This window comes from Manacus vitellinus, unplaced genomic scaffold, assembly GCF_001715985.3.
Source record: "Manacus vitellinus isolate BGI_N305 unplaced genomic scaffold, ASM171598v3 scaffold_32_pilon, whole genome shotgun sequence".
In the NCBI taxonomy this organism is placed as follows: Eukaryota; Metazoa; Chordata; class Aves; order Passeriformes; family Pipridae; genus Manacus; species Manacus vitellinus.
In genome coordinates, this window is record NW_021940460.1 from 4,237,288 (window position 1) to 4,251,403 (window position 14,116).

Sequence of the window (14,116 nt, forward strand, 5' to 3'; positions counted from 1 at the left end):
ATATATCTTTATATATATATGAAATATAGTTTAATATATCTTATATCTTGATATCTGAATAAAAGATATGTGTAGATACAGGACTGAAGAAATTTTAATGTCGCTTTTTTACCAGAATCCTGGGGTTTTATCACCTTAAATATGAACACATGAATTTTCCCGGCCAGCAATCCCTGTGTGGGGGTTCAAAGTTCAAAGCCAACTGCACAGGAGTGATCTCCAGCAAACAAAAGGAACCTGCAGCAAAGACACACTGAGGCAACGCTTCAAGTGTGTGTTCAGAGAGTGGCTGGACGAAAACCAGGGAGGAAGCAGCACACATGGAGCCAGGTCCAGGTAGCAAAAGCTGGAGGCTTTTGGAGGCCCAAGGTTAGAGAGTTGCTTCTGAAGCCTTGCTGAAGTCTTCCCAAGGGAGAGGCTGTGCCTGTGTTGCTGCTCCTCGCTGAGTTCTGCCAGAGGGCGATGCCAGAGCTGCTCCCACAGCCAGAGAGCCACAGCCACCTCCTCCACACCACAGTGCACAGCCCTGCTGGGCTCTCAGGAGCTGGGCCTGAGCTCAGTTTAACCTCTAGAAGGGAACATTTAGAGGCACTAAAGCCCAAGTGAGCTCCGTGCTGGGGGCAGGGGCACCGGCACCCACAGGTAGCGCCCAGGGGCCTGGAGCAACGTGCACACAGTCAAACCATCCCTCACCTTTCACACAGCATTTTAAAACCACACAAATCAACTGTTCCATTCCACAACGAGTGATTCTGAAAGTTGAATCAACCGCAAACATCAGCCAAGCCTCCCGCTCCCAAAGACGGCTGGAGCACTCCTTGTTTACTTGATTCCTTTTCCATCTTCCTTCAGCAAAGAGCAGGAGCTGCTGTGCAATACAACAGGGTTCTAAGTTCTTCCAAAAGTAAGAGTTGCTTCTGCCGAGGATGGAAGGGCAAGAGGACACCTCAAGAGCAGAAAGTTGAAGTGCTTTAAGCTGGAGGATGAACAGACTCATCCTTTTTAAATCCTCCCGCCCAAACAGAAAGAGGGAGGGCAGAGTGACCCCGAAGGAAATGAAGTTTAAATATTTACATTTTTACAGTGTTCCCCCTGTCTGCAGCCTGGTGGGTATGCCTAAAAAGTAATAAATAAGTAACTAATCAACCCCCACCACAACTGAGCTCCAGCAGCTGTCAGGACCAGCTGCAAGCATTCAAAAAACCACAGAGTTTAAGATCTCAACTGCAGGTCATGCATCGCTGCAGCTGTGCATGAACATCCTTCTTTCTACTCAGATACTACGTTTAAAGTGGTTTTACCACCTGTGCCACATGTACAGCTCAGGACAGACCCTGGCACACCCCCACTGCAGTGGTACAAGGCACAAACTTGAGGACAATAAACATCAACCCCCTCAAACGCACGTGCACAAAAAGTAAAAGCAAAAGATAGTTTATTTTCTGAGACAGACTGGCAATTGCCAGCTTTCTGCTAAGTGATTAAGTTCAAAAAAAACTATTTTCTTCTTCAGGGGTATAATTTGTACCACAGCCATACAGACACTTCCCGAAATGATCCCAAACCCAGATTGCCAGCCACAGGTACCCGCAGGCTACATGGCACAGATTAAAGTCCACCTGGAATTGGAGTCAACGGCAGGAAATGGACTCATTCATAGAATTCCAATTAGCCCTTTGTCATTTATCACTCACTTCTCGCTCTAAATTTAGGTCCAACTCACCCCGGGCCTGGAACAGAGCTGAAACAGAGAACTTATTTGCCATCCTAGGGCATCAACTGAAAAACAACCCCAAAGCCAAACACACATTTTGCAGCGTCAGCATTCCCTGGTTTTCCAGGCGCTGTCCCCATGCTCCCATTCCCAGCACAGAAGGCACTATCAATGTTTAACAACACCAGTGAGGTGTAAACAGAGCCCAGAGATGGGCAGTTCTGGGGGAGCTGTGCCCGACTGAAACAGGATCCTGTGTGACACCCGGGATCAGAACAGGCAGGGAACATGCTGTATTTCCCAAGAGCAGCACTGGGGGAGACCTAAATTCCTATTTAGGGCCCTAAGTCATCAAGAAACAAACAAACACCCCGAAGACCCAATTTCTTAACTCCTGAAATAGCACTGAGAAAAAAATTAAATTGAAATTGATACGCCAAACTAAAACATAAACCAGAAACCCCTTGGGCCAACAATTTATTAGCTGTAAATAGCACTTTTCCCCCTGGATTATTAGGACAAATAGAATGCTGATGATAGAATTATATGCACTAATTAAATTACTAGCTTTGTTTCTAGCTAAGAACACAGATTTTGCAGAGAAACAACTGAGCAGATGCAGGAATCCCCATCCCCCTGACATCACAGCAAAGCACAGTGTGTGTTATCATGTGTCTCAACCCGAAAGAAAGGTAGCAAAATTCATCTCAGAGCAGAGTCATCAAACTACAGGAGAACCATGAAACTACTGGAACACACACAGAGAAACTCTAGTGAAGAATATACAACTTTCTCTTAACCTACTACACAGTGAAATTCCAATTCTAGGAAAACACAGGAACAAACACACATTTCTTATTGACTGGTTATTTATATGCTGCTCCACAGATCAGCTCCAAAAAGGATTAAATTCTATGTATGACAGAGTTTCTGTTACACAAACATGGAGGGACCATTCCAGAGCTAAGACAGACAAAGCTGATTATCAATGAGACTATTTTTGAGTACTAGGTCTATTTATAAAATTAATGCCACAAAGCTTTCTGCTTGATATTTAAAAGTGTCAAACATGACATCAAGAGTTCAGCCTTAAACAGCTGCAATAAGAAAACAGATCAGGAAAAAATCTACATGTACAATAAATTTTCTGTCATTTTCTACCTTTCTTTTCCTATCATGACTGCTCAAGACAAAAGTAAGGAAAAATAAAAATATATGGCTGCTTATTTCCTAAGGGTACTAATTTTCCTCTGTTGTGACATCACACTGGAGCCACAATTATGTTACCATATAAATTTTTCATCTAAGTCTGCCACCAGGACTTGTATTTAGACTGCAAAAAGCTTTTCTTTATTTTATTCAAAGAAGGTTTGATTATGAAAGAACAGCCAAGCTGCCAACCCTCCCCACTCTTACAACAACTCCCATACAGCTGTTTGCACCAGGCACTCAGAAGCAAAGGAACAGATTATGGTTCTTTGAATAAGCTCCTTGAACAGAAGCAATTCCTGACTTTGGAAACGTGGGTTGCTCTTTTTGCAAGGAAAAACAGCTGCCCTGACACACAGGTATTGAGCAGCAGCAGAGCAAACTGAAGGGGGGGGGGGGAAAGGAAGAAAAGAATTACTTGCTTTTCTCAGACTTCCATTTGGAAGCACCAAGCATTTTACTCACCAGGACAAATGGCTCGAGCTCAGTGGTCACCACGCACTCCTCATCTCATCTCCCCCCACCTCCCACTTGCCACTCTCATTTTCAGAGTGGCAACAAACCCCTCTGCACTGAGACTGTCACACCTCCTTTTTCAGAATATTTCACTGCCTGCAATGATGGTAACTCAGCTATAAAAAGGGGAAAACCTGGTGACAGTCCCCCCCAGCTGTGCCCCAGCAGCAGGGCCGTTGCTGCCCAACATCACCACCAGTGAGTCCTTCTGCAGAAGGGACTCAGTTCCCCATTTGGGGTTTTCAGAGACACTGCTGCATTCATCCAACCATTTCTGGTTTATGGTGCAGCTGAAGGTTATTTGACATCCCCAGTTTGTTCTCTATTGACTGAACACTCACAGGCAAACAACCCAGGACCGATTTAATGCCATACACACCCGGTGTTGCAGAGAGCACAACGCAGAACTGAGCCTTGCTGCATCATATCTGCTACAGTATCTTTTTATTTATTGCAGTAAATCAACGACTGCAGGATTAAAAATATTCAACTGGGATGTTACAAACACCCAACCACATTATAAATACTCCATTGGCATCAAGTGGAAGCTTGCAATATACTATTAAAGTTTGAAAGTAACATTATTTTTCATTGAAGTTGAATGACAAACACACCTTTCCACTAAACTTGTAGTCTCAGTAATGCCTATTCCTACTCTTTATTTTCCTTTTTTATGTTAAGCACTGCATGACATTCTCCATTAATAAAAAAAAAGAGCCACCACATAAAAATAATTAAAATCTAAAGAAACTGAGGTGTTTGAACAAATGGAAAGATTCTGTTCTATAATTCAGCCAAGAATCACAGAATGGTTTGGGCTGGAAGGGATTTTAAGGACCATCTTATTCCAAATCCAACACTTTTCACTAGCCCAGGTTGCTCCAAGCCCCATCCAACCCGGCCTTGAACACTTCCAGGGATGGGGCAGCCACAAGATGAGGACAAGAACAAAGGGAAGAGAAAAAAGGGTCCTTTAAAAGGCCTAATTAAACCTGCACAGTAAATAAACAGCCATTCATAGTAATAAGTATCTCCCCCAAAGTATGTTTATACAGCAAACATCTTCATCCACAATTACATGGGGGGAAAAAAAAGCCAACACACTGTTTCTCCTTCCCCGTTTTTTTCCACTTCTGCTTCCCACTTTTTCTCCCTTTTCACAGCTCTCACATGTTAACTACTTCCTTGCTTTGTTATTGCCTCCCTTATCTTTTTTCTTGGACACAAAACCAGGCAGTTGCTGCTCTGGGGTCCAAATCTCCATTCCCTGCACTCAGTAAAGGGGAATCACACACCTGACTCCCAGTTTGGATAAGCCCAGTCCATGGGACAAGCAATGCTCCTCACCTCTTCCACACACTTAGTCATTCTGACCTCAGGGAACTTAAGTCCAGTTGGAAATTTATGCTCAGTTAAACATTATTTACATTGCACTGCAATGGAACAGTGCTCAAGTCACATCAAGTATCACAGGAATGCACTTAATCATGTATGTCCACGTTGACAAAAGTGAGGTGGAATTTTTTTCCAGCAATTCATCTTTCATTTGCCAAAAGCATCATCTCTTCCCAAGGGCAGTTCTCTACCTCCATCATTATGGCCTGGCTATTCCTACATTCCCTACCAGCAAAGTAGCTGGTTCTTTCCTTTTAACCAGCATTGCCATCAGACCTCTCAGTTCTGTGCACACAGTTTTCCCCACAGAAGTCTCAACTTGATCCATGAAGGGTTTTTACTCTCTGTTTACTCCAATTTCTGCTGTTGATGTTTTGGTGTGAGGGGAGAACAATCCCTGTTAAAATTTCAGGAAAACACCATTGGTTAGCATTTTTTTCCAAGAAATTCAACCATGCTTTGTGCTTCATCAGTTCTCTGAATAATTTAAATAGGGCAGCAGTGGATGAATCACAGTGTTGGAAAAGTCAACCGGACATCACCATAGATGGAATCCTATGGAAAGCATTTTGGCTGCATCCTGCTGCTACCAGCAGTGAATCTCCTCAGAAATGCAGTGTTGCTAAGCCTGAATGCATATCAGAGCATTTCAAAAGCCAGCAGCAAGCTACAGTCTGGTGAACTTTGAATTCATCTACAGTGACACAAAATGGAGAGAACAGAGTTACCAACCTCGTCACAATCACCAGCGTTTTCCCTGCTCCCTCAGTGTTTGTATCTTGTTACTCTTTCACAATTTTTCTTTTTTATAACTGCTCTTTACAGGAGGATCAATTTTTTAAAGAAAAGGATTGCAGGAAAAAGCTCAGTGTCTCCTTGGGTTTGTGGAAGGGGTTATTTACTCTCCAGGCTGAGAGCATTTACTGAGCCCAGTCAGTGCTTGAGCAAACAATGTGATGGCAGCACAGAAGTCAGGGAGGGAGAATTACCCAAGAACTGGGAAGATTCTCCAAAATGCTTCACAGCTTGTGCTGGATCACACCACTGCCAGCTCAAGGCCAACTCAGGTAGATCTCTACCCCCTGCAGTCACAGCCTGACTTGATGCCCCCGGGGCAAAGCTTTTTGAGCATTTCAGACATCTGAGCTTAAACAATTCAGCTGTCAAACATGTCCCCACATGTCACACACATCCACCACGCCTGGCACTCCATCAGCCTGGCCCACCTCATCCCCTGGAGAGCTGAGCACCACCAGAAGGGGTTTGAAGGAGACACAGAGGCTCCTCCAGCCTGGAAGCAGAACCCCAGCACAGCCACCCCTTCCCCTGCCACAGCATTTTAAAGCAAGTCCCCCGAAATGTCAAGTCACTTAAATCTCCCTGACCACAACACTGAAAATATGAATGAGTCCTCGTATCACACAGGGATATTTCTGCCAAGTTTGTCCACACTACCACCTCTCAGCATTTCTATGATATAACCAGAAAACCCAGAACAGGATTAGACTATTTCACGTGGCAATTACACTTGACAGGGAGGTTTTCAGTGTTTCTTGCCAGAAAAAGAAAATTTAAGTTGAGGATATTGTCTTAATAAACCATCAGAAACCTGCTGCTCTGATAAAATAAGAATATTTCAGATTGACAGATATTTAGGGAGAGGTTCTGATATGTACTTCACTATAAGGAGACCCCTTACACAATTTATCACTCTGAACACCACTAATATAACTGTTTTTAAAATGTAAACACTTGCTAACCCCAGACAACAGATTAAGGAGTGATTTTCTTTCAAGATAATTTAATTGCTGACTCATTTGCAGTGGGAGGGAGAAAAAATCCCTGTGACTCCTTATAATATGTTTATCACTTTGCCTACAGATTTATTAAAGGCTGTCCTCTTCTGGGAAGAAAATGGGAATAAAGTAGGACTCAAATCTCAGGTGAAAAAAAAAAACAACACAAAACAACACTACTGCAGTGTTCTCTTTAATGAAGTAAGTTAATATATAAAAGAAAACCATTACATTAATTCAAAAATTCCCCCAGATACCACCAGTCTGAGATCTTGTGCTGTTTGTCATAGGGACAAGAACTGAGGTGTAGCTTTGAGACCATCCCAAATACTGTGTTTCCCAACTGCTGAGCAGGAAGAACAAATTAATGATGACACTTAAAAATTGAAAGGAAGGCAACAAGAAAATGATGCAGAGCAAACCAGAAACATGTCAGTGTTCGTGGAATTTACACAGGCAATGGTTTCTGTTAATCTACCATTGTTCCAGGTATGAGGGGACTGTCATTTAAAGCAAATCAGCATCTTTGTGGACATTTTCAAAAGCTGAAATAATCACTATTAGCATGGAAAATCACTTCCACGTGCACAGCTACCAGAGAGCACCAGGGTAATTTTACAAGTACCAGAAGAGCTTCAGAATTCAGACCCAAGTTATGGATTTGAACAATATCCACAAAAGGAAGGTAACACCAGATTTCTTTCCCACTGTGGTTCCCTGTCCCTTCCTATATAATTTGGCCACCCAAATTGGTAGACAGAGAATAAAGAGGCAAAGGGAACAGGTAAAAACTCACTCTCCAGGAATAGTAAATTGAAAATGTCAGTTGTCAGAAGAGCAGCTTGCAGGCATGAAAACATGGTGCCTTAGTCACTTAAAGGATATAAATCTTAATAAAGGGCCTGGAAAATATTGTTGCCAGAGGTATTTATGGAAACATTGTGATGATAAATATAGTATGAGAAATAATAAAAGATGATTAACATCTTTATTTGATAAGGAACAGGATACAGCTCCTATCCTTTAGAGTAAGGAATTTAATAGGTTCCCTGAGAACAACAGACTAGTACTCCCCCAAGCCTCCATAATCTATTTCTTGACAAAAAAACAGTGCCATGATTCTATATATTCATATTTTTTGCTACCACTTGTCACCTAAATGAATTCCTGAACTGTTAAAAAGGAAGAAAATCCTCCTCCAGCATGAAATTCTCAAAACATTTTAAAATATGCCAGGGGTACAAGCACTACAGAACAGGAAGACTTGCCTAAGCCTGCAGTGATGATCATTTTAAATCAGTGTATGTACTGGTGGTCATGTGAAAGGGTAACTCAGCACTCCCACCTCCTGTGCCTTTATTCCCATCATGCCACAGACCTTTGAGGCTGTGCAGGGACAGGATCAGAGCAGAAATTTGGGGGGTGGGAGGGGAGTGAGTCAAACCAGGTCCAAACCAGACCACACTCATGACTTAGCTGAGCATATACCAAGGGCTCATGTGAGCATATAGAGTAAACTGTGAAAAAGAGCCAGAACTGCACCCTTTGACACTCATATTACTACTGTGTGGTCTCCACCCTTCCTTTATACCAGCTCTAACACTTCTCAGGCCTTTCACTAAATGAATTAAACTAATTAATTCAGCAGTGACTAGTTCTCAGCTGGGTGTCTGAGCTGAACTGGCTCAGTGATGGGTCCACTGTGCAGAGCTGGCCCAAAGGAAACGATGGAAACATCCTGAGGGAGGAGGAAGAAGAGAGCAGGAACCCTCCTTTCAGCAGCAGCAACCTTCTAGACTGGCTTAGCTGCAACCTGAAACCACAGCCCATGGGTACAGCCTGATAATCACTTTAACCTAAGTGCTGCCTGCCAAAAGAAACACTCTGGCCTTCCTTCTGTCCCCCACTCTGCCTTGTGGCAACTGGGATTGGCGTAGCCACACGGCAGAACTTACTTTTTAAGACTTGATGACTGACATTGGTAAGTGATAAATGACCTTCCTCAAATCCTGATTTCCATTCAGACTCTCCAGGGGAAGCTGACAAACTTAATGGGAATCAGAAAGCAAATTCCCAAGCTCAGATTTCCCCCCAGTGCTTGTACAAACTTGGGTTTTGAACAAGGGCAGCTGAAAGGGTGTCTCCAGTACAGATGGGTACAAAACCTAGGGCTGTAGAGAAAAATATATCAGAAAACATTTGTATTCCAGAAAAAGGCCGGGCTCACATTTACTCTTACTTGAAAGCAAATATGCTTGAACAAAAGTGCAGTTTGATTAGACCCTGTAAAGTGCCACAACAGCCCTTCCCAATGGCTCATCAGCTCAGTGCAATCCTCAGCACCCTCTGGAACACCAGGAGTTAATACAACACTTAGAGATTTAGCATCTTTATCTCCAGTTTCATCTAAAACTCAGACAGAAGCTGTGAAGACCAGACAGACAGCTCTGATATTTTCACAGCTAGAAGCATCACTCAGGCACAGAATTCCGAGTTTGGCTAATTGCTTCCCCATTAATTTCACACACAGCTCCACACACAGCACAGGGATGAAGATATAAACAGACAGAGCGAGCTGGCAATTAAGAAAACCTGACTTGAAACCAATCTTTAACAGAAAATTTAAATTATGACATAAAGATGCCAGCTTGTCAGATGATTTGAACTAACAGAGCCAAATTTATGCTTCGTACTTCACCAAAATAAACCAAGTAACACCACAGATAAAATATATCAGAGGGGTTTTGGCACAGGCTGCTGTTAATGTAAGATGAATGTTCCAGTTCTTGTGTCTGAAGTCAATGGGAGTCTAATATGAACTCCAGTAGGCCTCAGGAAAGACAATTTCCTTAAAGGATACCAGACATGGAAATTTATTGTGGATGGTTAAAATAATTATTGCTTGAGCAATAACTTCTAGCACTCCTCTGTGTTTCTTCCTGTGTAGATTAAGCCAATGACACTCAACATACAGATGTAAGGACTGTTTTATACTCTGTGGTTGTATCTAAGTTACTGTTTCAAGTTACTGCTTTGTTTTGGTTTTTTTTTAAAGCAACCAACCATGGTGCTGCCTCCTCATTTTGCACTGATGGAGCACAGATTAAAATAAATCATTTCTCTTGGGGAGGATTTCAGTGCTGACCACCCATGCAAATACAAAAAGTTACCCTCTCAAGGCACAAGTGGGGGGGTGAACAGTTATACAAGGAAACACTCTGAGGAAAACAGTGAAAGGGCTGTTTAGTCTCTTGTTTTCCATATTCCTCCCTTTTGTTGCCATTTAAGCAGAATTGCAAATCTTGTTGCAATTATGTGAGAGCTAAAAACACATACTTGACAAAAGATGCAGCACAAGCCACACAATCTATGCAGGTCACTGTCTGAAAGGCGTGGGAACACTGCTATAATCAACAAATCCAGTCTGGTTTAATCCCCAGGTAATCCTTCCCTCCCACCTCAGGCCATTCCCTCTGGAGCACACACAGTTAATGCTTCCATTGTCTTCCAGTTATTGATTCTGATTCCTTTTGCCATGCATAACTTCTGTCTGTTACTGCGTTTTTGCTCCCTAGGTTTACTAAAAGACATTTTCAGAAACAACAAAATATAAACAAGAAGATAAATATTAATTAAAAAAATAAAATCCCACCTGAATTTAAATTTCTTCTCGGTGTGACTCACCACAGTAAGGTGAGGTGCTTTTTGCTTGTTAAGTAACTAAAAATCAGGCTGCCTTTTTTTTTTTCTCTCCAAGATCTCAGTTATTTTTCAGTTCTTAGCACTGCCAGACACACAAGACAAGACAGGGCTCTTAACTGCACCCAGAACCAAACAAGCAGATCTCAGCACTCTGTGTTTCCTGCCCTGCTCTCTACTTACAGCAACTTTCAGACGCCCTCCAATAGCCAAAAGATAGAACACTTATATTTTCTACCTTTCCAAGGGGCATAAGTTAACTTCCAGCAATTAATTTTTGCCATCTGTGAGGCACTTGGTTTATAAATGAAGATACCAATGTATTAAAGAATTAGATTTCAGCCAACCTCACGATAAACAGGTAACTGAAGTTGATTGCCTCAAAATTCTATAATCTGTTCTGTGAAAACACTCAGCACCTGAACATGTCTAAGGCAGGGTTAAAAAGCAGGTGAATGGTTGCTCTATACCAAGAGTAAAGCACAGGGAGATCTTCCTTTCTTAGTTGCAGAACCTGGAGAGATCTTAAATCAAGAAAAATATATTTTAAAAACAACGAATAAGCTGAGACTCAACACAGCCAGGGAGCCAGGCTGTTTAGAAAAGACGTTTTTCACAGAGGAAGTTTGTACAGTCATGAGATTTTCTCTAGAAGAGGAAGAATGGAGGGATGGAGGACATGGAGAACGGGGGTGTGATCCTGCAGAGCGGAGCAGCCAAACCAAGGACAAGGGACAGGAACACCCACAGAGGCTGCAGAAGGCAGTGAGAGGGACAGCAAGATTTAGAGAAGCTGAGGTGGTGGCTGGGAAGGAGGTTTGAGGAGAGCACAGGACTTGCTGAAGAGCAGGGGTTGCCCAAGACAAGGTCAAATGACTGGTGTTTGACTGGAGAGAGAGGAAAAACCGGAAAGCAAAGGTCAGGCAAGGCCACGGCTCTGCTGCTCTGCTGGGTGGAAGCACAAATTGCCAGGGGAGGTGGAAAGAGCCACAAAGGGTGGCTGAAAAGCCTTATTTTTCCTCTTCATTGTATTTGGAGGAGTCAGGCCTGAGGAGACAAGCACAGGATAGGGACAGGAAGGGGAGAAGCACCACCACAAGTCAGCTGAATGCCAAGGGGAGTTGTGGCTGACAGAACTGGACATGAATGGGAAAAAATACATAAATAAACACAATTCCTCATTATATCCCCAGTCATGCTGCAGTTCTGCATTCTTAAGGTACTACAGGCACTGTAATAGAGCAACAGGACAACCCAGAAGTTTTTTCAAGCAATGCTCTTCCTTCTGAAAGATACAGAAATATTAACCAAGGGTACACTATTCACTTGTTCTTCCTATGTCAGTTTATATAAAAATATCAAATGACTTAAATTTCTCCAGAGATAATTCATCATCATGCTTAACTGACTATGCCATGACTAAAAGGAGACAATGTTTCCCCTATTTATAGAATAACTTGCAGAGGGCAGTACCACTAACTCAGCCACCACTAAACCAGACACTAAACCCAATTCTGAAAGTAAAACCTATGAATGATTCAGAAGCATCAGAGTTTGGTGTGAAAGATGTTCCTCTGAAATCCACACACACAATGGCTTTCATAGCAGATTGGTTAGGAAGTGCTGCTTATCAAAGTTACCAGTTCTTATCTTGGGAGACTTCAGTCAGAGTAAAGCCATAACCTCATCCTTCTTTTTAAGCTACACACTTGGTATATTTTTTTAAAGAAAAGTATGTAGTTAAAATACCTAAATTTAGTACAGAAAACTTCACATCTGAGAAGTAGTTTTAATAAAGTGCCTGCAGTGAAAGTCCAGCAAGTCTCCTATTCGACCATCAGCCACGATGAAGCCGATGGGATTTGATCCACTCCCACGCTGACAGACGTTGTTTGCTTTAGCTTCTTAAAAGTTTTTAAACAAAATTCCTTCTTCAATCACTTGCAAGGGAGCACACACAAACTAGTTCCACCCATCAAGGGCTAGGGGAAAGCAGCTCAGCATCCCGAGGCACCAGGCCAGGGAGGGAAGAAAACACTTAGTAAGTCCATCATCTCTGTGAGGACGGTGAAGCCGCCAAGAAGCAATAAAAATGGGCAAAGAATTTATATCTTCCAGCATTCAAAACACAATAGAGAGTCAGTCCACAGGTTAAAGTATATTTAATAAAGTATATTGTGCCTTCAGGCAAATCAACAGGTGATTATAAAGATCAGGATCGTGTTATTTTTCAAAATTAAGACACAAATCTGGGACTTGACTTAAACAGGAAAAGACCTTGAATGTTCATATTTCCACTCTGGACAAACTGACCTGCTGAGTGGATCAAAACTCCCTTAGAAATTCTAAAAGGTGGGAACATGTATGTTCAAGGTGTGTGTTTTGCTTTTGAAATCAAATTCCAGACTTGTCCACTGAACTGACGAGGAAAAACACACAGCCTAAAAACAAAAAGCGTGAAGGTTGGTGGGTTTAAATTCAAAATATATTTGCTGTGTAATATCAGCAACTATTAATAACAGAACAAGTAAATAATAATAAACCAAGAAAAATTAATGTGAAGGAAGAAATTTTTGGAAAGTAGCAGCAATTTTGAAGATACTCCCCAAGAGAGAAGGGTTTGACATCCCACAGTTACATCAACAATGCAGAGCTGGACATCAGCACTCACAGCCAGTCCCCTCCAAACCACACCTCGCCTGGAGATGAGTAACAGCATTTTTAGATACTTCCACTTCATTTTAAAGTGATACACTTGCAAGGGAAGTAACTGGAAACATAAAACCATCCAAGGTTTTGCTACTTAATTTTCTGACAAGCCCGGTCCCTCACGCTCAGCCCCTGGGGTGTGATGAGCACAGCAACAGAAACCCCCAGTTCTTTTGGGGATCCTGGATTATTGACACAGGGACACAATGAGGATCATGGTGCTGCTGGTGGCACCAAAATCAACATGACAAGGCCCTCCAATCCTCTACCTACAGCCCAGCAGCTCTCTCGGCTGAGAGCTGGCACATCCTCCCACCACAGAGACACCACTTTTACTGGCCTAAGCACAGGGGGAAGAAGGTGTTACTCCAATATTGGATTGATTCTTTCTGCAAATTCTTATTAAAATATCTGATGGACTGTGCCATTAACAGTTTATCACTGAATAATATCAATGGATATGCTAATTGTCAGCCTGACTGTACTAATGGTTTCAGTTTATCGCAGCAAGAGTTGAATAATTGACATATCATTCTAATTAACTTTGGTATTGAAGATTTAGTGTTTTATGGTACTGCGGTTCCTTCATTGAAGCATTTTCCAAATATGAGTAAGGGAATTATACTAAAGCCTGAGCATTCTGAGAGGGAAAAGCTATGCCAAAACATGTTGTTTGGTAACCTTATTTTCAGAGATGGCAAGCACCCAGACCCAAACCCAACCCTGGGAGGCTGAGAGGTTTGAATTTTGAGTATGATATTCAAAACAAAAATATTTTGAAAAATAAGACATTACTGTTCTGGTCAAGCAATCCAGACAACACATATAAATTAAATGTCCCCAAAAAGCCCCTTGACCAGGCTCAGTAAGCAGCATGCCCCCACTTGCAACACAGGTCAACATTGTGAGCTCACAGTTCACAAAGCTCCACCAGCACCAAGGACTCTGCACTTGGCCTCTCTGTGATTCTTATCATATAGAAACTGTTACCCCACACAACGGATTAGAGGGTTATTAAGGTCTACACTAATCCAAAGTACAAACCCAGGGCAGCACATGACATCCATTCTTTTCCTGT

The 14,116-nt window shown here is 42.3% G+C and overlaps 1 protein-coding gene across 1 annotated transcript in view; it reads right to left on the reverse strand.

The window, feature by feature from the left end:
• The window catches only part of RABEP1 (rabaptin, RAB GTPase binding effector protein 1), a 45,032-nt gene extending 30,916 nt beyond the window's left edge, over window positions 1–14,116 (reverse strand). Inside the window, exon 1 of the mRNA XM_008930385.3 lies at window positions 14,083–14,116. Coding sequence (XP_008928633.2) covers window positions 14,083–14,101 — 19 coding nt within the window. The 5' untranslated portion in view covers window positions 14,102–14,116. The remainder of the gene's footprint in view (window positions 1–14,082) is intronic.